This window comes from Trichoderma virens, assembly GCF_000170995.1.
Source record: "Trichoderma virens Gv29-8 chromosome Unknown TRIVIscaffold_86, whole genome shotgun sequence".
In the NCBI taxonomy this organism is placed as follows: Eukaryota; Fungi; Ascomycota; class Sordariomycetes; order Hypocreales; family Hypocreaceae; genus Trichoderma; species Trichoderma virens.
In genome coordinates, this window is record NW_014013663.1 from 666909 (window position 1) to 687713 (window position 20805).

Here is a 20805-nt window from a genome sequence, read left to right on the forward strand (position 1 = left end):
CCCATGTTCAGATATTTGGCTCCAAGGAAGCTATTTGCACCTCGTAATCGGTAGTATTCAACATAGAGAAATGAATCGGGAGAGTATATCTCGGGGCTACTTGTAGGATATACTAATCTGTGGTACATTGCAGACTCATTGCTACGAAGCATACCGCGCTATTCAATGTGGAGACTACCTATTGTGTCACAATAGCATGAGACAATAGGCATCTAGCGCTATAAGTCATCCCCAAGATAACCGTGTAAGCTGTCCTGCGACGCCGATTCGTAGGTATATATAATCCAGATCCAGAGATCCAGGCGACCCCTGCAATCCAGCTTACTTATGCATATACTCCACTCATAGCGAAAGGATACGATATTCACCGTCTGTGAAAAGATTGAACTTTACATCCAATCATGTATTAAATGCCAATCACTACCATAGGGAATAGCGTCAACACAGAGAGCCACCAACAAACTATCACCATGAAGCGGCCATTGACAGGCTGTCATTCCGCATATAACGAGGCCAGACCGCCAAAGACGCGCCAGCGACCATCAAGTATTCAGATGACGTGGCCATCGACAATCACGGAAGTGGACAACGACGTAGAGTCAAGTGTTGCAAGACATCAAGACAGTTGCCCAGATAGTTATTCACTACCGCACGCTGAACCGAAAGAAACGCTATATCTTAACTCGCGCGCGAAGGAACTCTCCCAGAGAGTAATCACTGAGCCCAATCCGCTAGCAGTGTTCAAGGATGGCAACGATGCCGAAGACGCCGTAACCGTGGCCCATCTCATCTTTCAGCACGCCAAGTCTCCCGCGAGATTCGTAGAGGAGGTCTTTAGATCCATTTTCGTTCCCGATATGCGTCGTTTTTTCACCAAGGAAATCCGCAAGCGTTTCCGTGAGCATCAACGCAGTGGCTCACTCTCAGACAGCCAGGAGGAGAAGTTGCGAAACGCAGAGGTGCGCCTTGATGATTGGGATACTTCAAGCCATACCTCCTCGGGTCCATTCAGCCTGAAGTAGGTGAAATGCTCACTTAACGATTCCGCTATATATTTCAATATTAGCTAACCACGTACACACAGGAGATTCAGTGAGCTAATTGAAGCCATCAATAATGCAATGGACGAGACGCCGACCCAAAAGGGAGAGATGATTGCAAAAGACGAGCTGAATCAAGATAAATATGCCGATCAGATAATCTGGGCTTTAAATCACTCTTATTCGTGTTCTGATAGAGCTCTCAGAACCTTCCAGATGACGTGGCTGGGAGTTCTGCGCCCAGTTTTCAGGATGACAGCCAAAACGGAGATACCAGAAGCGCACGAGGAGCAATGGCGAGACTACATCGGGTCAGCACTGAAAGAGAATCACATCGATTGGATACTGGGTAGGTCCAATAGTTACCTTACGGCTACGATCGCCCAGAGGGTGGTCTCTAACGAAGAGACCCAAGAACGAATAATTTCCATGTCTAGCATCGCTCATAGTCACAAGAACAAATGGTTCAAAGACAGGGGAGAGTGTATCGACTTTGGATGCAAGTTCCCCCTTAAGAGTGGTCTCCCTGCTGATGTAGTCCGAGGATTTGCGCAGTTGCAGGAGAACACAAATTTTGGGCGGTCACCTAATAAGCCTGGACTCATAAACCACTACAAGAAGGCGCTGAACCTGCTGGAAGAGTTCCAGGCTGAGCCTCATGTTGAACTCCTCTGCATTTTAGCTCTCACTATTGGCATGACATCCGACATGACTATCTATACCGTACCTAAAAAAGGGGTTAAAGATGAAGTTGCGGGGTTTGCGATAGCTAGCAAATCCGTGAAGCACAAGCGAGGAGGGACGCGTGTAGCTCTCCTCGCACTACGAATGTTATGGTACCTGATGCCTGACAAGTTTGTCTGGAAAAAGGCAAAAGGGGAGGACTTGAAGATAGAAGAGGAGACAATATACAGCACTCAGTCTGTGCGTGAAGCAACTGGTGCGTCTCATCCATCCTCTAGGGCTCTGGGACTAGTGTGCTAACGGAGCCCAGATCAATATATGATAACGAACAACATGGTTGCCGCATTAGGCTGGTTTGATTATCGCAAGAACAACACATACACCATATCTACGGAGCTGAAGATAGCCCGCAAAGAAGTGTTGGATGCACGACTAGAGGAGCTGAGAAGCTTGATGCCGAAGCCGACGGACTTTATTCGTGCAGTGTTTCAGAGCGATGATCCAAAGTGGGTAGACCAGTGCAAAGCTATCATCAAATGAGATGTAATCGACCATAGGGACTGCATGTTCCCTTTCTTTACGTCAATAGAAAAGAAAGAGAGTAGGTGAGTGATACGCACCCATGGTTGACCTTCTTTCGATTGCTCCATGAGTTTTTGATTGGAAATGATAGTGAATAATCGTCGCTATTCAATATGGAGAAACGAGAACTGAACTCTACCTCAGACTCTACATCCGGAATTCCACAGCTTATGAGCAAGAACTCATTGCTGCTTTACGTAAATGCGTCACAAATATAGAGGTCTGCCAGGTAAGAGATCACTCTACGTGTACATGCAATCATAACGTTAGAAATATGTACTTTATATATATTAAATGGATAGATGAAGCACCCCCATCATACTTGTGAAGTAAACATGGGACGAACAGAGCCAAGAACTATCTAACAACTAACACCCTACCCATGTAAAAAGATGAGCTATTAAACACTACAATATTAAATTCTAATACTAGTCATATTGCACAACTTGGCTTCGCTAGAGTAATGCAAACCCACTACTTTTGCTCCTGTTGTTGTGTTGCTGCCTTTTCGCCTCCATCAGCGACGGCGGCTGATTTTCGCAGTTTGAGCTCGTCGTAGATAACCAAGCTCACCCAGATGGTTACCAGTATGCCTAGGATAACGTAGCTTCTAACATATGAATGCGTGTGAATGATGATATTCTTTTTTGCCAGCTGAAAGCCCAGTCCACTGTTGATCATGCCTAGAACGATTGCGACTCGTCCTATCCAGCGGTGCATGTAGGCGAATATGCTCTTACGGCCGGTTTTCTTGAAATACCGATGCTGCAAGATGCCCAGAACCGGCTGGAAGATTATGATTGTCAAGACGGCGATGAAGCCTATGACGACGTGTGCCTGTATAGGAGAGTGGAGGAAGCCTGCGAATTGAGCGACCTTGATGCCGAGAGCCATGCCGCCAATCATCATGACGAATGCTAGGATCTGGATGGGTGCGTGTATAGCCATGATTTTATTACGGAGATAGGTGTTTCTTAGATAGGGGATGTGGTCGATGGGGAGGTGGATTGAGATTGCTCCCAGCGGATAAAGGACGATGAAGACGATGGACATGATGCAGGCGTGCCCGTTTCGCTCTCGATTCCAGACTTTAAAGGAGGTTCGCTTTTCAATCGAGTGCACATCTCTGCTGTCGACTTGGCTGTGAGTTTCTTGTGCCAGAACCAGAGTTGAGGCTATATGCAATTTGGTCAACCATTAATTCGTATAAGACACCAATATCGAGATCACTTACCAAGTATCAAGAGAAGTGCCGACAATGCAGTTCGGTAATGTCGCGTCATGATGGATTATTTCCCAAGTTTTTTATGAATTGATAGATTGTCAACCTTGCTCCCAAGTGAATCCCAAGGTCAATATATCCTTGTTATAGCTCATGGTAGACCAGTTCAGTCTTTAATACCAGCAACTCAAGCCGTCTGATCCGTCCCGATTAGGTGAGCCGCCATAAGACCGACTCTTGTGGCGTTGAGCTGTCACACGTGCTCCCGGAGGCACAACAGCCCGAGATACAGAAATAGAAATGGTTCGGGAGGACTATTCAGCCGCAGCGGATTTAATGATGCTTACAAGAATAGGCGACGGCCTCTCTGCTTCAACCCTCTAGAGTCACACGCCACACTTAGATCTGATCTCGAGCAAAGTGATTCGTCCTGTTTTCTGGGCCATATCATGCTTTTTTTGTTAAGCTCGTTATCTGTTTGATAGATCTGGTTTTTTACATCCCCAATCTGGATGACATCAATCTACATCGGGTTTACAGGTGCTGCCGACGGTCGGTTGCAGAGGCTCAAAGCATTTGACCGATTTACTCAGACTTCTAAAATGTCAGGTACTCTTGGGGATGATCATTCTGCATTTCAAATCTCGGCAAAATGTCAAAACTTTGGACCGGCGCTGTTGAATCTAACCCATGCTTGCCCGCACTGGCAATCCATAGCGCCATGCTATAAGCTTTTCGTAACCATTAGACCTTTCAATCTTGTATTTCAAGTACGAGTATGTCATTTCATCGATATGTGCCCAAATAGTATTAGGTGCATACATGGAGTCGATGGCGTGGATAGTATACAATGCAAGCTATACTAGTTCGTCGCCCGGCATATCCGGCAATTGGAAGAAAGCATCGCATTCGAAGTCCTCAGGGTTCAATTTTGTAATACCCATGTGATTGAATGTCATGAATACGGCAATTGTACCATTCTGCTCGGATCTGACTATAATTCACTATTATCTGTGGTTTCCTTGAAATGTCGTACAGATGCATGTCCTCACTTGAATAAGCTATGTCTCGTCGAAATCTAGTCAACTGTAATCTCGAATTTGCATCATGACGCAAAAAAAAAAAAAAAAAGTTTCCCATCTAGCCTGTCCTTCTATTGGATATCTGTATGGTTCAGCTCTCTGCAGATCACCGAAACGAATTGTCTTTGGTCCACGTATTTGGGAATCCCCTCTTTGGAGCCCAAGCAGATGGTAGTTTGGGCATCAAACCATTGGGTATGCATGTGCATATTGCTTACCAATGGAGAAACAGAGTAGGTATCATTAATAGCGACCCTTTTCTGACTTTACCATGGGCTTTCATATCTTTAATTGGCCGCAGATAACGAAAGGTACCACAAAGGCGGCTCTTGTAGGAATTTTGCGACGTTTAGAAGACATTCGTATATAGCCGGGGTTAGTCAAGTTGACACCAGTATTCCAAGTCATGAATCAACTTACAAGATTTTTTGTCATAATCTCAGTATTTTCCTCGGCATATTCCAAGTGATTTCAAATGTGAGAGTCATTATGACTGCAGAATCTCCCATCCAACTCACTCATGGAGATTATACTATCGGATGGGTTTGTGCGTTGCCCAAGGAACAGACGGCAGCCCTGTACATGCTGGAAACCAAACATGAAGACCTTCCAAATCCTATCAACGATCACAATGCATATTACCTTGGGAACATCGGGCAGCATAACATTGTTATCGCTTGCCTCCCTATGGGAAGGATCGGTAATAATAGCTCAGCAGTAGTTGCAACCCGGATGATATCCACTTTCCCGAATATCAAAATTGGCCTGATGGTGGGAATTGGAGGCGGCGTGCCTCCAAAAGTTCGGCTTGGAGATGTAGTGGTCAGCTGCGCAAAAAATGGTTATCCTGGTGTCATCCAGTGGGACATGGGCAAAACTGAAAAGGACGGGTTTAAGAGAACAGGGTCTCTAGACAATCCCCCAACGGCACTACTGACGGCCATAAGCAAGTTTGATACTGACCCAACCGAATCTCGGGCCAAAATGTCTAAGTACTTGGCCGATTTTAAATCTCGGAAAAGCGATTTCATCACTACTGATACCCTTAAAGACGTTTTATATAAATCCAGTTACATTCACGCGGGAAGAAGCCGTGGCTCGGAGGATGATTCATGGGAAGAAGAATTGGAAGATGAGGGAGAAAACTGCAACCTATGCGATGAATCCAAGATTCTCAAAATACCGAAAAGAGAAGGCATGATGATACACTACGGTCTAATTGCATCGGGCAATCAAGTAGTGAAAGATGCTGTGTTCCGAAACAAACTCAGGAAAGACTTTGAAGGGAATCTCCTGTGCCTCGAGATGGAGGCAGCTGGGTTGATGAACGATTTTCCATGCATCGTCATTCGCGGCATTTGTGATTATGCAGATTCACACAAGAATAAGGCCTGGCAGGAGCATGCGGCGGCTGTGGCAGCAGCTTATGCAAAAACACTCCTTACGATGCTGCCAGTGAGCGACATCAATAGGATGCAAACGATCAAAGGTGGGTGCTCTCTTCAGAGTCTTCAAGATGGAATATTGATGATTTTGCTAGATTTGTTTTCTCCTACGCTTATCAAAGCTGCAAGGGATTTAATAGCGCCTCTTTGGAGCGATAAAAAGCAACAACAGAGCACTTCCACGCCTGGTACTTGTGTCCCGCCTAATCAATTTCTTGGAATATTCTAAACGTTCACAGATACTACAATAGAAGCCATTGAAAAGCCACAAGCGAAGTAAGCTCAACACGGCTGGCTAGAGAGCCTCATCACAAATGGAATTGTAGAGAAAGGCGCTAATTATTTGCCAAGGGACACTACCCATGAACCTAGCCACACAGAAGTTTCATCTCAAGATGAAAATACTGAACCTGAAACCAAGAGGGTCAATATTAACGATAATCCAATATCTCCTCTTCCATTGGATAGATATATGGATGATGAACCTGAAACCAAGAGTGTCAATATTAGCGATAATCCAATATCTCCTCCTCCACTGGATAGATATATGGATGACAGCAGGTCGCCAACACGACATTACTCAAAGCTGTCTATAGATAGCGGTATCGGTTGGGGGAGCATTGATACGCCACTTGTACTTGCTTCTAACCCAACGGAAGTGCCTAGTCTTCCCATTTCACCACTTGAAGAGTCGCCAAGCATAAACCATATGTTGCCTCCATGGCGTGATGTTTCGTCAGGTTTTGAGCAATTGGATGCTAAATTTCGGACGTTTGATATGATGCGGACGTCGATTCAGTTATACAAAGATAAGAAGCGGAATGATGTAGAAGCTCAGTGGCTGATCCAACAGGCCGACGAAAGAGGAAGCCAATTAATGCAACTGCAGATGGATTTGGAACAGGTAGAAGATGAGCTTAGAAAGCTTGAAGAAAAGAGACGCGCATTATCGAAACAAGAAACAGAAATGAAGCAAACAATACGCTACCTTGGTCAACGGCAACAAGATGCTGAAGAGTACCAACTTCAGATATCCAAACAATGGGCATCAACGCAAAGGCGGCTGGATGAACTCTTGTATATTGATGGCGGTGGCCGCGAGTACGAATATGAATTCACTAATACAAAAGGCTGGAGGTTGCTGGAATGGGCAATCGAAAAGGACGACGCTGAGATGATTAAGCTTCTTCTCGATGACAGTATTGACCTAAGAGCCAAAGATGATACGGGTTGGAATCCACTGATATCGGCTTCTCGAAATGGACAAGCAGACATCGTCCGACTAATTATCGATACAGGAAAGGCGGATATCGACTTGAAAGATAATAATGGCTTCACGGCACTAAGTTGGGCTATTAAAAATAACCATGAAGATGTTGCTCGTCTGCTGCTCGAGAGGGGAGCTAATGTGGACTGTATACGGACACTCACTGAACATACTGGATACGTGTATTCGGTAGCCATCTCGCGCGATTCAAGGTTGATAGCGTCAGCCTCAAAAGACCGGACTATCAAGCTCTGGGATTTAGCGACAGGTTATTGTCAGCAAACGCTTGAAGGTCATACAGACGTCGTGTGGTCAGTGTCGTTCTCGCACGACTCAGCGTTGATAGCATCAGCCTCGGCAGATAATACCATCAAGATCTGGAACGCCGCAACGGGTTACTGCCGACAGACACTTGAAAGTCACACTGCGCCTGTGAGAGCAGTGGCTTTCTCTCACAGCCCAAGAGTAATAGTATCAGCATCAGTGGATTCAACTATAAAGCTCTGGGATTTGGCAACAAGTCAATGTTGCCGAACTTTTGAAGGACATAGAGGCATAGTATGGTCTGTGGCCTTCTTACGCGATTCATGGGTGGTAGCATCAGCCTCAAGGGATCGGACTATCAAGCTTTGGGATATTGCAACTGGCCAATGTCGAATGACGCTTGAAGGGCATACTGACACCATATGTGCAGTGGCCTTTTCATACGACTCAAAGTCGATCGCATCAGCCTCTGTGGATAAAACCATTAAGATATGGGATGTAGCTACAGGCCAGTGCCAACAGACGCTTGGAGGCCACCACGACGTCGTCTTTTCAGTGCAATTCTCGCGCAACTCGAAGATGTTAGTGTCGGCCTCCAAAGATGGCACCATCAAGCTCTGGGATGTAACAACTGGCCAATGTCGGCAGACACTTAGAGGTCATGCTGAAATGGTGAGATCAGTGGCCGTCTCCCATGATTCGAGTATGGTAGTGTCGGGATCGTGCGACAAGACTATAAAGCTCTGGCATACTGGGCACATGATCTACTAGCTGCCCCCATTACATACAAGTACTAACAAGTATTGTATTCATTGAGAATATACTTCATTACTCAACTTGATCATTCGTTCCTTTGTCAACTTCCGCCCGCTGCGGCCTAACGACCGGCTTAATCTCCTGCGAGACTCCCAACCAGAGGAGGTCTGGGCGGCTATAGTGACCCGTGCAATCGGCAAACATCTTGTTCACCACTAATTCGTCCATGTCCAAATTTGCGTAAACAATACCCTCTGACGTCTCTTCGATGTGATCTGTTATGCGTCGGCCGTCTGGGCCAAAGATGGTCGAATGACCTCCGCCTGGGGTCGACATGAGAGCTCCACCAAGCGTTCCTAAAGAGTTGATTCCACTTTCTGAAATCACAGCGGTGCAGTGTAGCACAAATGTTCCAGATTCAATGGCATAGGTGCGTGAGAGTGTTTTGCAGCCTTTGAGTTGCTTAGAAAAGTCTGAACAAGATACAGTTGGACGACTATACATACCTTCTGCGGTCATTGACCACGGGATTTCATCTCCAACCTCTGAATTCAGAGGAGGCCATGCTGCGACATGAATCTCTTCGTTCTGTGTGATGGTGTTGTATTTGAGCAGTGGCTGGATATGTTCCCAGCATGACAATGAGCCAACGCGCCCAAATGGGAGCTGCGCCACGCTCTGCAAGCAATGACCAGAAGCGTCTCCGAACACGGTGCGTTCCATGTGAGTTGGCTTCATTTTTCGTCGATGGACTTTGATCTCGCCATCAGAACCAATGAGAACATTAGAAATATAGAGTGAGTTGTTGCTATTCTCTGAGAAACCCAAAGAGACTGCAATACCAGCCTCACGAGCGCAGGCTTGGAGCCTTTCCATTTCTGGAGAGTCCACGCGGAGAGAATTTTTGATGTAAGCAACGTTGAGGTCGAAGTCAACGAGTCGAGACCTGATGTCACGATATTATTTAGCCCATTGGAACTTGTCAACTTGCACAAATCTCTAAAAACTAACCATATCCAACAAGGGTACCCTGGAATCCAGGTCTCAGGGAAGGCGACAAGTTGAGCATTATTCGATGCTGCCTCTGTTATGAGCCTGCAGGTCTTTTCTATTGTTGCCTGGAGGTCAAGCCAGACAGGCTCAGCTTGGGTAACGGCAACGCGAACGACACGATCGGGCATGATGAAGTGAATTTATTTCCAGGAGCTGTAAACAGCGGCTGATTATGGATATGAGATGACCCTTTTGGTCTTGCTGGTTGCCGATTACGGTAGTTGGGTATTGTACAGATATGATTAAGTATAGCCTCCGATAAAGTGTGCGCTTGAATTTGGCATCTGACTGAAGGTACGGCCCGGGTTCAACTTGATAAAAAAAATTGATATCTTCTGCATCAGATAAGTTTACAATATTGGCTGCACTGAGGTCATCATGAGATAACCTAGCAAAAACCCCTCATTCCTCTCACGATATATTGCTGTGCAACGCGCCGGGATTCGAATTCCGGCGTGTTGCAGCTCTAGAAAGGGATAGGCCAATGCCTTATCGGCGGAATCAACCGAGTGTATGGGACTGACCCCGCGCGGTTCTGACAGATTTGATTGCAGTCGTGCATTAGAATGGCATCGTAGCGGGGCTGTGGTACAATATGGAGACGATTTGCTCTGTTGAGTGTAAGGTGTAGCCTTGGATGAACATTGTTTACCATGGTTTATAGATACGATATTCATTCATGAAGAGGGTGAAATCCGAGTCGAGATATTAACAGATGCCATACCAGCATCTAGTGAAGGAGGGAGATGGTGATGGAGATGCTGCAAAGGAAGTGAAACAGCTTACAAAGAGAACAAGTATCAGTGACAATGATTACATGCAATGAGATTGTTATGGCACATTTCTCTAGCATAAATGGAATGGTTGACAGACTGAGAATCCATGGCTTCTGGATGATGACACAAATAAGCCCCGGTACTAGCCCATAACGTCCAGCATACAGGCATTCTTCTTCATACCAAACGAAGCAATCCAGAAGCATTTATTCAATTTAACATTGCAAATTATTTGCTCTTCATCTCACAATGGGGCAAATGAGGACAGACAAAGTGCGGCTGATCGGGTGTACGGCCCTCACGGCTGTATAAAGCAAAGAAACTCTGGATAGGCAAGTTTGGCTGGGAGCATGCATGATGTGTCCCACCATGTACGGAGTATGAATCCGCATGCCGGGATTTGCATTGGGCTGCTTTGGCAGTATGAATAACGCACGGAAGTTGTGTTTACAACAATGTTTTGATTGCTGATCAAGTGCTAACAGTGCTGGCACCTAACCGTGGTGATGGCCTCATTTGGTGTCTCTCGCCTAACCTAGAGTGTATTATTGGAGATGGTCTTCCTGCAGCAAGCACAGCATAAACATTTGATAAGAGAAGCATATTCCAGTACAGTATAGGTGACGGAGTATAAAGCGCTTAATCCCTTTGATTACAACGTATTACTGCAATCACATGTATTGAGCATCATGGGATCACGACGGGGCAGGCCAAACCACCACAGAATCAATCAATCAGACAATATGCCGGCCAGCATTCGAGCCCAACGCGACGCAACGCAACGCAACGCAACGCAACGCAAACCACACCAGAGACGCACGCGCCCGCTTTTTTGTTACACGCATTGCATCTGCTGTGACACAATGTGCATGCACAGCACAGCACACAGAAATAAATTGCGTGCTCCATCGACTCACATGCGCCTGCATGCAGCCAGCCTGTGATGGCCCGACCTGTGTTTTTACACCGCCAGAACGTCGACCACCTCACTCTGCCGATTCTGCCCAATTTTCCATTTTTGTTTTTGCCAACTCCATTCTCAATTCTTTCAAGATGCACCACTTTTGGAGAGAGGAGAGAGGGGGGAGTGGATTCCCCGCCTGCCCGCTTGCTGGGAAATTTTCCTTGCACGTGCCTGGTGCTTTTTTCTTTTGCTCCAGGTCTTCTTTGCTTGTGGTTCTGGACACGTACGAGTAGTTACGGTTATCTCTCCATGCGGGTATTACTTAGTTGGGGGCCAGCCAGGGGTTCGGGGGGTCTGGCCCGGCATGTCATCGAATCCCAACGGAACCATGTGAACAGGAAGAGTGAATGAATTGATGTCGCTCCTCTTGTTTTGCCTCAACTCTCTGTGCCGGCCCCATTGACCCGAATCGGGCGTCTCGTCCAGCGGTGAAGCGGCCACATACTGAAAGGGTAGAGGCAACAGGTCCGGTCCAGCGCCATGCGGCCCGACGCTGCCACTCGGTTATAATGCGTGCATGATATCTGCCTTAGCCCGTCCAGCGCATCGACGGGTTTTTGGTCTGATTGCGACGGGGGTCCCTGGTCGGGGCTGGTTCCTGAGGGGTTGTTTGCGAGCGAGCCGGTGCAACGTCGAGGCTGGTCAGATCGCAAGCCATTTGTCACACACGATTGTGCCTTTATTTGGTGCTGGGAGGGAACCAAGAGATGAGAGAGGACATGAAGTCAGCCCCAATCAGATAATTGACTCAATGGCAGACGTGGATGGAGGTCGAATGAAGAAGCATCCCGCGTCTTGACTGCTGTGTTTGTCTGCTGCCCTGCCTCTCTGTTTTGTTTTGTTTGTCTTGCCGTTGCTTTTTTTTTTCTCACGCGTGGAGCCATTTTCGGTTTGAGCTTCAGCTGGCCGTGGCCAATCATTGAGCCATTTCGCGGTGAGGTATGCACTGTAGCCCAGCGAATGTGATTGTGCCGTGGCTTTTGGTGCCTGAAGCACTCGTAGGGATCCGTGTCTATGTAGGCCGGCAGATGCATGTACTCGTCATGTATAAGTAACAGATGGATGGATGGTTGGATGGATTGATATCGAAACAAACGCGATCAAGTGATGCACTGCTCGAGCTTCAGCGCTGTAGGTCCCTGTCTGTCAGTGCAGTGGTAAGGCACCATGTAGCGATGCGCCGCCTCCAGGTAGCTCCTCGCAGCAGCCTGGGCGGGCCAGTACCTTGCAATCAGTGCCCTGTACTCGCAAAATAGCCTATCGGCACACCTCTGGCAGCTTCCCCGCATGAAGCTCCTGCGTTGGCGCCAAGCAAAAACTTGCCCCGGGATCCGCGCCCACTAGCTCCAAGCCATTTTCACCTTTGGGATTCCCGCCTGTTTCATTTTCTGGTCAGAGGCCCGGTGGTTTTTTTTTTTTTTTTTTTTGTGTGTGGCATTTCACGACTCGAAGAGAGAATTTTGTTGACGACGACGACGACGACGACGACAGGAAGCACGAATAAAGAAAAAGACAAAAAAAAAAGAGAGAGGCAGCCAAACTCGACACGCAGCCCAGAGACTCGCCACTATTCGCAGCTGTGCTCGCTCCTTATATCTGGCCACCGACTCCCGTCATTTCAACGACCAGCTCTACTTTATCTATCTACACCTCATCAATCCATCACACCAGCCACTGCCAAAACACCGGCCCAGCACGCAAAACAATCCAAAACAACAACAAACCGGCACGGCACACGAGAGCGAGTCCCGGCTGCATCCTGGTCCCCACCAGACCGTCTCCTGGGCTCCCCCTCACCAAAACCAAAGCGTCCTCGCGCATCTCGTTACTCCAGCAAGGGGAGCTCGGATCCCTGCGCGGCTGACTGGCCTCTGCCGTGCCTGTCACCAATTTTTTTCTTCTCTTGCATCTCCAAAATCATCTTCTTTTCTTCTCTCCCCCCAGAAAAGTGGACTGGACTGGCAGTTCGTCGTGGAATCCGGACTGCGGCAGCTTGGGCGAAAACAAAGGGGCACTTGCCAAGCTGAAGGTTTTCTAGCGCAGGGCCGTCGCGTGCTGTCAGTGGCTGGCGCACGTTTAGAATTTTTTTTCAGCGCAAGGTTCCATTTTGCATCGAGGCTTTGAGACGAGAAGCATTGGATTTGATTTGGCGCTTAGCCCACCCGGCCTCACCCCCCGGGAGCAGAAACTCGGCTCGACGCCCTGCCAGACGGCAGCTGCCGGGCGCAAGCCCACAAGCCGACTGCAGCGATTCGATTCGGGCGACGTCCATGATTTGGAGAGACTCCCAGCTCTTAGCTCTCAGCCTGCTCCGTCCGCAAGTCATTGACTCTCTCGTCGACCTCGTCTTCGTCCACATTCCCCCCTCGTCCCATTCTTCCACTCCTCGCGGCCAACGGGGCGGCAGCTTCAGCCCATCTGAGGCCCCAAGATCGCTCCGCCCGGGTCGGAATTTTCGAGCTAAGTAGCTAAAACTTCGGCACGATGGATCCAAGACGGTCGCCAGCTCTCTACAACCGCCATCACGCCCGACCGCATTTTCCCCTGCCACCGACCTCGACATCGGCATCGGCATCGACATCAGCAGCAGCAGCAGCCGCGCCGCCAGCCTCGCATCGCATCGCCAATCCTGCGTATGCCCACCAGCGCCGCACCTCGGACGCGCCCTACCGCCCTTCGCACGTCCGCGAATATTCCGAGCCCAGCCATTCGCGTGCCCAGAGCGCTTCATCGCTGCCCACCGCTCGCGAGCTGAGTCGCAACATGCCGCCGCCCACGTCGCCTCCCCAGCAGCCGGGGCAGCAGCAGCAGCAGCAGCATCCGATGTCGCAGCATCACCAACAGCCTCACCCGCAGCCTCACGCCGTCATGTCCTACGGGCCTCCGCCACCCAGGCCCCCCCCCGTGGCTGTTGGACCGCCCAGCGCCTTTCCTTCAGGTCGCGAGCTGCCTGCTCTGGGCTCCATCGCACGCGCTGGTTCAGCGTCTGGCGGTAGCTCCATGTCCATTTCCTCCATGCTCGGTGGTCCGCCTCCAGCCTCGCGAGAAGCTCAACCCCCATCGACTTCGCAGCACTACGCATCGCACTCGGCCCCAACATCCGCCTCGACCTCGGGCCCTGGCTTTGCGGCGTCCATCCAGGCTTCGCCCCGAATGCACTCTGCGTCGTCCGAGTACGCCCCATTTCGACGGCCTCAAACCCCCGATCTTCAGCGACCATACGACCCCCGAGCCGGCACTGCGCCATCCCCTCGAGGCCCCTACGCCACGACCCCCGATGTCCAACGATACGGCACACCGCAACAGCAACAGCAACAGCAGCCGCCCTATCACTCGCGACACCCGTCGAGCTCGACCGACCCATCGCGAGATCCATCGAGACTGTCTACAGGACCGCCGCCTCCAGGCCAAAATCCTAATCAGTCGAGGCCGTACGGTGGCATGGCGCCCCGGCCGATGGAAGTTGGGAGGGTGCCGGGCCCGGAGGACGCTTACGGTCGTCGGGAAGAAATCACGCGGTCAGCAGCTGGTCTGGATTACGGTGAGAGGACTGGCCTGAGGCCTTATCCGTACGATGATCGCTACAGAGCAGAAAGAGAAAGGCAAAACGCAATCGGGCTGGAACAGCAGCAGCAGCAGCAGCAGCAGCAACAACAACAACATCAGCAGCAGCGAGAGCGAGAAGGGAGAGAGCGAGCATACTCTGGAGGCGACCCGACCCGACATCCGCTGCCGCCGCATGACCAAGCCCATCGCGAACCCCCGGTACATCAATCTGCCCCCTACGGCGCGCCCCCTGCAGAGCTCCTCGACCGGCGCGATCCCCGGGACCCTCGCTGGGGACGACCGGAAACCGAGGCGAGCTACAGGGCCGCGGCCATGGACCACCAACGGCCACACCCAGACTATCCTCCCGCCTCTGGACCCTATGCGCCTCATAGCTCCTCAGCATATCCTACCGCGCCCCCCGAGAGATTCCCTCCAACTTCCCATCCCGCGTATCCCCAGAGCTCAACTAGTGCTGCCGGCCCGCCCCAGCCTCACGAGTCTCCCGACCGAGCCCGAATGGAGCTTCATCACTCCCAGCAGCAGCAGCAACAACAGCAGCAGCAGCAACAACAGCAGCAGCAACAGCTACAACAACAACAGCAGCAGCAACAGCAACAGCAGCCTAGACCGCGACCTCTTGATGACGTGCCTCCTCCTCTTTCGTCTGCGCCGTTTGGTGGCGGCGCCGGACATCATCAGTTTGACCCAGCGAGAAACAGAAATGTCGACGACCCATCCGGACCTGGTATTCACCAGCGCAACCTGCTGGCCATCCAAGAGATTAACCGCAAAGGGCGCGTATCCCCACTCCCACAGGCCGTCCAGGGTGCGCAGCCTCAGCAGCCAGGACCCGCCGCAGAACCAGGCATTAAAAGTGAGTTTGGTCGCATGTTTGCGGGCATTGGTAGCGGCGTGAGCTTGGGTGGCCTATCGAGCCCCGTTACTTCGGCCCCGGTGCCGTATGTCAACGCCGCGCTGGCCAAACGAGACGAGATGGACAACCAGACGGCAGATGCTGGGCCAGACGGTACGGCCAAGGGCGCAAGGGGCAGAAGACGGAAGCATAATACAGACGAGAGCCGCGACGATGATAGTTCGGGCAGATTGACGCCGGTTGGACGTGGCACAAAGCGTGCGAGGGGACATGGGCACCACCACCACCAGTAAGTTTGGCTTCGGATCCATTCGATCATTTAGAATATAAAGGCTAACCACGCATGTTTTTTTTCTTTACAGTCATCATCACCATCATCACCATCACGCTCCCGAAGGCACCGCTTCTCCAACAGCTGGAGTAACCACGTTTAAGAATTTCAAGGGCGTCACACCGATGGAATCCCCGACTGAAAAGATGCCGAGCACCGCGCATCATCATCACCATCATCACCATGCGCCGCGACCCGCGCAGCCGACCCAGGCCCCGAAATCTGCTCAGAGCCCCCCGACCGCGATCCCGCCCAAACCGCGGACCATTGTATCTTCCAAGGCCGTCTTGGAGCAAGTTGCTGGCCACCCCCGCCACCACTTGGGCGACTTTATCTACCAACCAGACTTGAAGGCGGGAAGGCTACTCCCCAACACCCCTACGCACCGGGGGTTCTCGTCAAACCCAAAGCCCCTGCCGCTGGAATTGATCAAGGGGAAAGAAAACTGCACCCTGACCGTCAAAGTATCGCGTGTTCACCTATCTTCGGTTGCTCGAGAGGAGATTACCGCCAGGGCATTCCTTTGGGGTACAGACGTGTATACGGACGACTCGGACGTGGTCGCAGCGTGCATTCACGGAGGGTGGATCAAAGGAGAATGGACCGAGGATGTCGATACGACGCTGCTGGATCTGGATCAAGGCCTCAATGGGGAAACTAAGCGTCGAAAGGTTAAGAGCCAAGAAAACGAGCCCGCTAATGCCACATCCGAAGGCCTCATCTCGGCGCCTCCTGTCGCAGGGCCGATGCCTATCCCTGCCGAGCGCGACCTACATGTCAACGTTTTGATACTTCCTCGACTCGTCAAATACTCCCCGTCTACGCGATACGGAATTACCAGCCGCGAATTTGGCGGCGAATACGGATCACGACACGCTGTCCATGATGGTCTGAGCTACATGGTCAAGAGCATTCGCTGGGTGCAGAATGGCGCCCAACCCCAGGCTAGGCTTCGCGGAAAGGGTCGACGAGAGCGCATGAGGGAGCAGGCGGCCAACTATGTGATGATTACAGGGCTTGGAAAGGCTGAAGATTTTGACAGCAAGCCCAGCTTGGGCAGCGAGATCTCTGGCAACTGGGGGAAGAGAAAGAATGCAGATGAAGTGTCTGAGGCTAAGCGTCGACACAGTGAAGGAGATAAGGAGAATCAACCCGACGAGAAGACGAGCGATGACGCCCGCTCTCAAGAGCATGACCAGGATAAGGATGTTGAAATGAGAGACATGGGAAGCGAAGAAAAGGTGGCAACGGCTGAGGAAAAGTAATTGGCTTGGTTTTTTTTCTTTTCTTTTTTTTTTTTTTTGATCCTTTATCTATTGTTATTTTCTATTGTCATGAGGATTTATTCAATGAAGGGTTCTTCTCTACATGGGATGGGATGGATATCCCTTGGGAGGAAGGGACTCATATATAAGGGCTTGTATTTTGGGCGGACAGCAAAATAGCGAGGGCATATGCTTTTTTTTTGGGAGTGGAATGGTGGTGGCGGCCATTATATCTGGAGCTTTTTTTTTTTTTCCATCTGTCTTCCCTTTTCCCCCTCTCTCCTCTCTGGGATATGAAGAAATACCCCCTCTACTCATCATGATGCGTGGGATAGTAATAGTACATGCTTCAGAATCTATAGTGTAATGTACAATTCGTCGCTATGCGCGACGCTGGTATCTCCTCGCAATTGATCTTTCCCCATCTTACATCTTTTCCACCTGTCAGTGATTTTTTTGGTTCTTCTCTTCGTTTGTGTTGTAAATTTTCTCTTTGTTCGTATGTGAAAATCTTTGTTCGAATCGTTCCGCGCCTTCTGTCGCTCCCCTCTTCATCGCAGCCTTCAAAAATCCGTCACCCTGCCGTTATAGCTCCAATCGCCATTCCCACCCCACCGCAAGGGCTCATTCTTGGGACCGCCCACCTCGCCCGTCTTGGGATTCGTATCACCCTCGAATTCCGGGGGCGCGCCGCGAAAGAGGCCCTGGTTGAGGGTCGTAGCGTCGTCTGTCTTGACTGCGGAGGCGGAGGCAGAGGCGGTTGTTGTGTGGCGCGGTGATTCGGTGGATGGAGGGGTTTGGGTTGGTTCTTGGAAGGCGGAGGAGACGGCGGCGGCGCGCTGGAGGCGTTCGAATTCGGCTTGTTGGGCGGCAGGGAGTTTGGGGGGGGATGGGCGCGAGGAGAAGGTTGATGAGAAGCGGGAGGTTGTGAGGTTGAGGTTGAGGTTGAGGAGAGGGAGGGGGAGACGAGGGCGGAGGAAGGGAGGCATTGCGTTTGTTGATGCTGTTGTTGTTTGTAGTATTTGAGAGCTGGATTGGAGCTGGAGTTGGGAGTTGAAGCTGAGTTGAGCTGAGCTGAGCTTGTTAGTTGTAGGTTGGTGAGTTGAAAGATGAAGCTTGGCGATGACGAGATGGGAAGAGACGGAAGAGATAGCCGAGGTTTAGGCTTAGTGGGGTGACTCTACTGGCTGGTGGCAATGGCTGATGATCTACAACGATGGAAGATGAGATGGACACTGAGATCGATCTGACGATAGAACGCAATATATTAGAGCCATATTAATATTCGTAATATAATATCCTTTAGAGAGCAATAAACTCCATATCCATATCCATATCCAATACCAAGCATATAACAAACATCACACGCCACATATTCCCTGATACATCTCACTTACACGGCCGCAGCTCCCTCTGGCCGCAGCCACTCAAACGTATCCAGCAAATCAAAATTGAAAAAAGAGTTGAAATCCGGCGACAAGTCCATGTTCCAATGCCCTCCCTCGTCCAGCATGTTCGTCTGCACCGGTGCCTCCAGCGCCTGCTCCAGCACCCGCCGCACGACCTTTTTGATGCGGAAGCAAATGTCGGCGTTTGGCGACGACGGCATCACCCAGTCCAGAAACGCCGCCAGCATCCCCAGCTTCTCCACGATGACGGCCTTTGTAGCTGCCGCGCTCCTCGTGCCGTGGGCCTTGCCGCGGAGAAGCTCCATGCACAGAATCCCGCCTGCCGGGGCCGCGAACGAGGCCGTTGTCCACTCGACGCAGTCTTCTACCGTCTTGAGCCGGTTCTGGTGTGTCCAGAAGAGGTGGGCCAGCGTCACCATCTCGAGGCTGATTTCGAAGAGCCGGGATCCCTCTTCTTCGCTCTCTTCTTTGCTGAGAAGACGCTCGATGAAGAAGAGGTTCTGTAGGTGCTCGAGCCAGATGAGAAGTTTTGCGTACAGGTCTTTGCCAGAGACTTCTGGGTTGTTGAGGTCGTCGGGCTGGTAGAGGACGCAGGACGGGAATTCGGCAACGATCTGCATCTCTCGCCTCTTCAAATTCCTAGTCACGGTTAGCAGAAAAGTTCCGAGTTGATGCCGTTGCTGTGTGATTCTTACAAAAGCGCCGTCTTCCCACCGAAATCCATGCTCTGCAGAGCAATCTCCAGAATCTCATCTCTGACATACGATAGCTTGGCTCTTGCGCGCAACGTCGTCGACAAATAGATTTTGCCATCGGTGCTCCATCCATTTTCATCCACACGGCAATCGCTGTAGTCAGCCGGATTTGACAGTAGCAATTCTTCACTCATGTCCAGGGGCAGTGGCGTTGACGAGAATCTTCTGCTGAGAAATGCTGGCCGCCCAGTAAACGTGGCCGTGACCTTGTCGTGTGTGAAGATGGCGGCGAACAACTGGCGCTTGATTTGCGTGGTGACGGAGAAGTCCTTTGGGTTTGCGTTTGGTTCGACGTGCAGGCCGAGATACGTCGTCAGGGCCATGAGATCGCCGTGTGTTCTCCAGTATTGCATGCCTGAAATGAGAAATGGACTCGTTAGTTGGATGATTGACAGAAGAAGTAAAAAAAAAAGAAAAGAAATAATGGACTGGGTAAGTTACCTGCATCCCCAGACTCGTTGGATTCGAGCAAGCTATGGCCCAAAACAAGAAACGCCAACATGACATTACTATTGGCTCTATCGCGACTGAGTTCGATACACTTCCACGCAGCCATTTTATACTGCTTCACGAGATGGCTCGCATGTGTATTGTGCAGAACCTCGCAGTCGCTGGAAATGGCAGTCATTTCAGGGAGTCTTCGAGCACCGCCAGCCCAAAAGACGAAAAGCAAGCCGAGAGACTCCCACCGCAAATTTGATCCCGAAAACTCGTCAAACCACTTTTGCGGATCTGAATGCGACTCCCCAAGAGGAACCGCACTGTTTCGGCACAGCTTAAACGACATGCGCCTGAGCAGCTCCTCGTCTCGCACCTCACGATCCAGAGTTGTCGCAAATGCCGTCCACAGGGAATCGTTGAGCCACCGGCCCGAGAGCGTATTCCAGCCGCCGTAAAAGCTGGTGTAGAGCCTAGTCAGGAGCTGAGACGAAGCCTTGTCGGGAATCTGGCGTAGGGCGCAGATGGCAAGCTCGTCTAGACGCGGGAAAACCTCTATAGTCTTGAACGGCGGCATCGTGTCTGACTCGGACTCGCATTTTTCTGCTACTGACAAGCTGTTTTGCGCTTCTTCATAGAATGCAGAGAAGCTCGTTGCGCCTAGATAGCCTACGTTGCTCTCCGAGAGATTCGCTTGAGGCGTTCTGCTGACGGGAACTGAGACGGAGACTGAGTGGATATTTGCGACCTGAGGCCCCTGAGATGGGACGGCTGCTGATCTCGACAAGTTGATGTGGTGATTCTGCTGGCCTGGCTGAGCCAGATAGACGCACTTTTCTGATATTCCTCCGCGCCGACATCGCGAGCAGACCGGAATGCGGTGGTCACAGGCGACTTTTCGTCTTCGACAGGGCTCGCAGGCCTGTGGACGGCCATTTTTGCGCTTGGGGGCTCCAGCGAGGGAGAGGTTTCCGTCCATGGCTGGTGCGATGCTGAAATGGGATGCGATGCGATGAGATTCTCAGTCAGTTGATGCTGCTCACTCACTT

General features: G+C 50.6%; 8 protein-coding genes across 8 annotated transcripts; 4 read left to right on the plus strand and 4 right to left on the minus strand.

The window, feature by feature from the left end:
- Positions 1-470: 470 nt before the first annotated feature.
- Positions 471-2264, plus strand: TRIVIDRAFT_225772 (uncharacterized protein; the record flags this gene model as incomplete). Its single annotated transcript, XM_014097187.1, has 3 exons — positions 471-1018; positions 1085-1980; positions 2035-2264. The coding sequence occupies 3 exons, from the start codon at positions 471-473 to the stop codon at positions 2262-2264; spliced, it is 1674 nt and encodes a 557-aa protein (XP_013952662.1).
- A 516-nt stretch (positions 2265-2780) lies between these two features.
- Positions 2781-3589, minus strand: TRIVIDRAFT_68481 (uncharacterized protein; the record flags this gene model as incomplete). Its single annotated transcript, XM_014097188.1, has 2 exons — positions 2781-3481; positions 3541-3589. 2 exons carry the CDS (start codon positions 3587-3589, stop codon positions 2781-2783), a joined length of 750 nt encoding a protein of 249 aa, XP_013952663.1.
- A 1546-nt stretch (positions 3590-5135) lies between these two features.
- On the plus strand, positions 5136-6101 carry TRIVIDRAFT_129217 (uncharacterized protein; the record flags this gene model as incomplete). The annotated part of the gene is made up of 2 exons (XM_014097189.1): positions 5136-5703; positions 5752-6101. Coding segments are annotated over 2 exons (918 nt in total), but the record flags the coding sequence as incomplete, so codon positions are not given.
- Positions 6102-7604: 1503 nt separating this feature from the next.
- On the plus strand, positions 7605-8285 carry TRIVIDRAFT_138516 (uncharacterized protein; the record flags this gene model as incomplete). The annotated part of the gene is made up of 1 exon (XM_014097190.1): positions 7605-8285. A coding segment is annotated over one exon (681 nt), but the record flags the coding sequence as incomplete, so codon positions are not given.
- An 8-nt stretch (positions 8286-8293) lies between these two features.
- On the minus strand, positions 8294-9594 carry TRIVIDRAFT_77162 (uncharacterized protein; the record flags this gene model as incomplete). The annotated part of the gene is made up of 3 exons (XM_014097191.1): positions 8294-8794; positions 8849-9288; positions 9354-9594. 3 exons carry the CDS (start codon positions 9521-9523, stop codon positions 8415-8417), a joined length of 990 nt encoding a protein of 329 aa, XP_013952666.1.
- A 4025-nt stretch (positions 9595-13619) lies between these two features.
- On the plus strand, positions 13620-17154 carry TRIVIDRAFT_68483 (uncharacterized protein; the record flags this gene model as incomplete). The annotated part of the gene is made up of 2 exons (XM_014097192.1): positions 13620-15847; positions 15921-17154. 2 exons carry the CDS (start codon positions 13620-13622, stop codon positions 17152-17154), a joined length of 3462 nt encoding a protein of 1153 aa, XP_013952667.1.
- A 38-nt stretch (positions 17155-17192) lies between these two features.
- TRIVIDRAFT_216699 (uncharacterized protein) lies at positions 17193-18243 on the minus strand (the record flags this gene model as incomplete). Its single annotated transcript, XM_014097193.1, has 1 exon — positions 17193-18243. The coding sequence occupies one exon, from the start codon at positions 18141-18143 to the stop codon at positions 17718-17720; it is 426 nt and encodes a 141-aa protein (XP_013952668.1).
- A 646-nt stretch (positions 18244-18889) lies between these two features.
- Positions 18890-20702, minus strand: TRIVIDRAFT_125398 (uncharacterized protein; the record flags this gene model as incomplete). The annotated part of the gene is made up of 5 exons (XM_014097194.1): positions 18890-19202; positions 19259-19673; positions 19748-19859; positions 19920-20435; positions 20505-20702. Coding segments are annotated over 5 exons (1554 nt in total), but the record flags the coding sequence as incomplete, so codon positions are not given.
- Between the last annotated feature and the right edge of the window lie 103 nt (positions 20703-20805).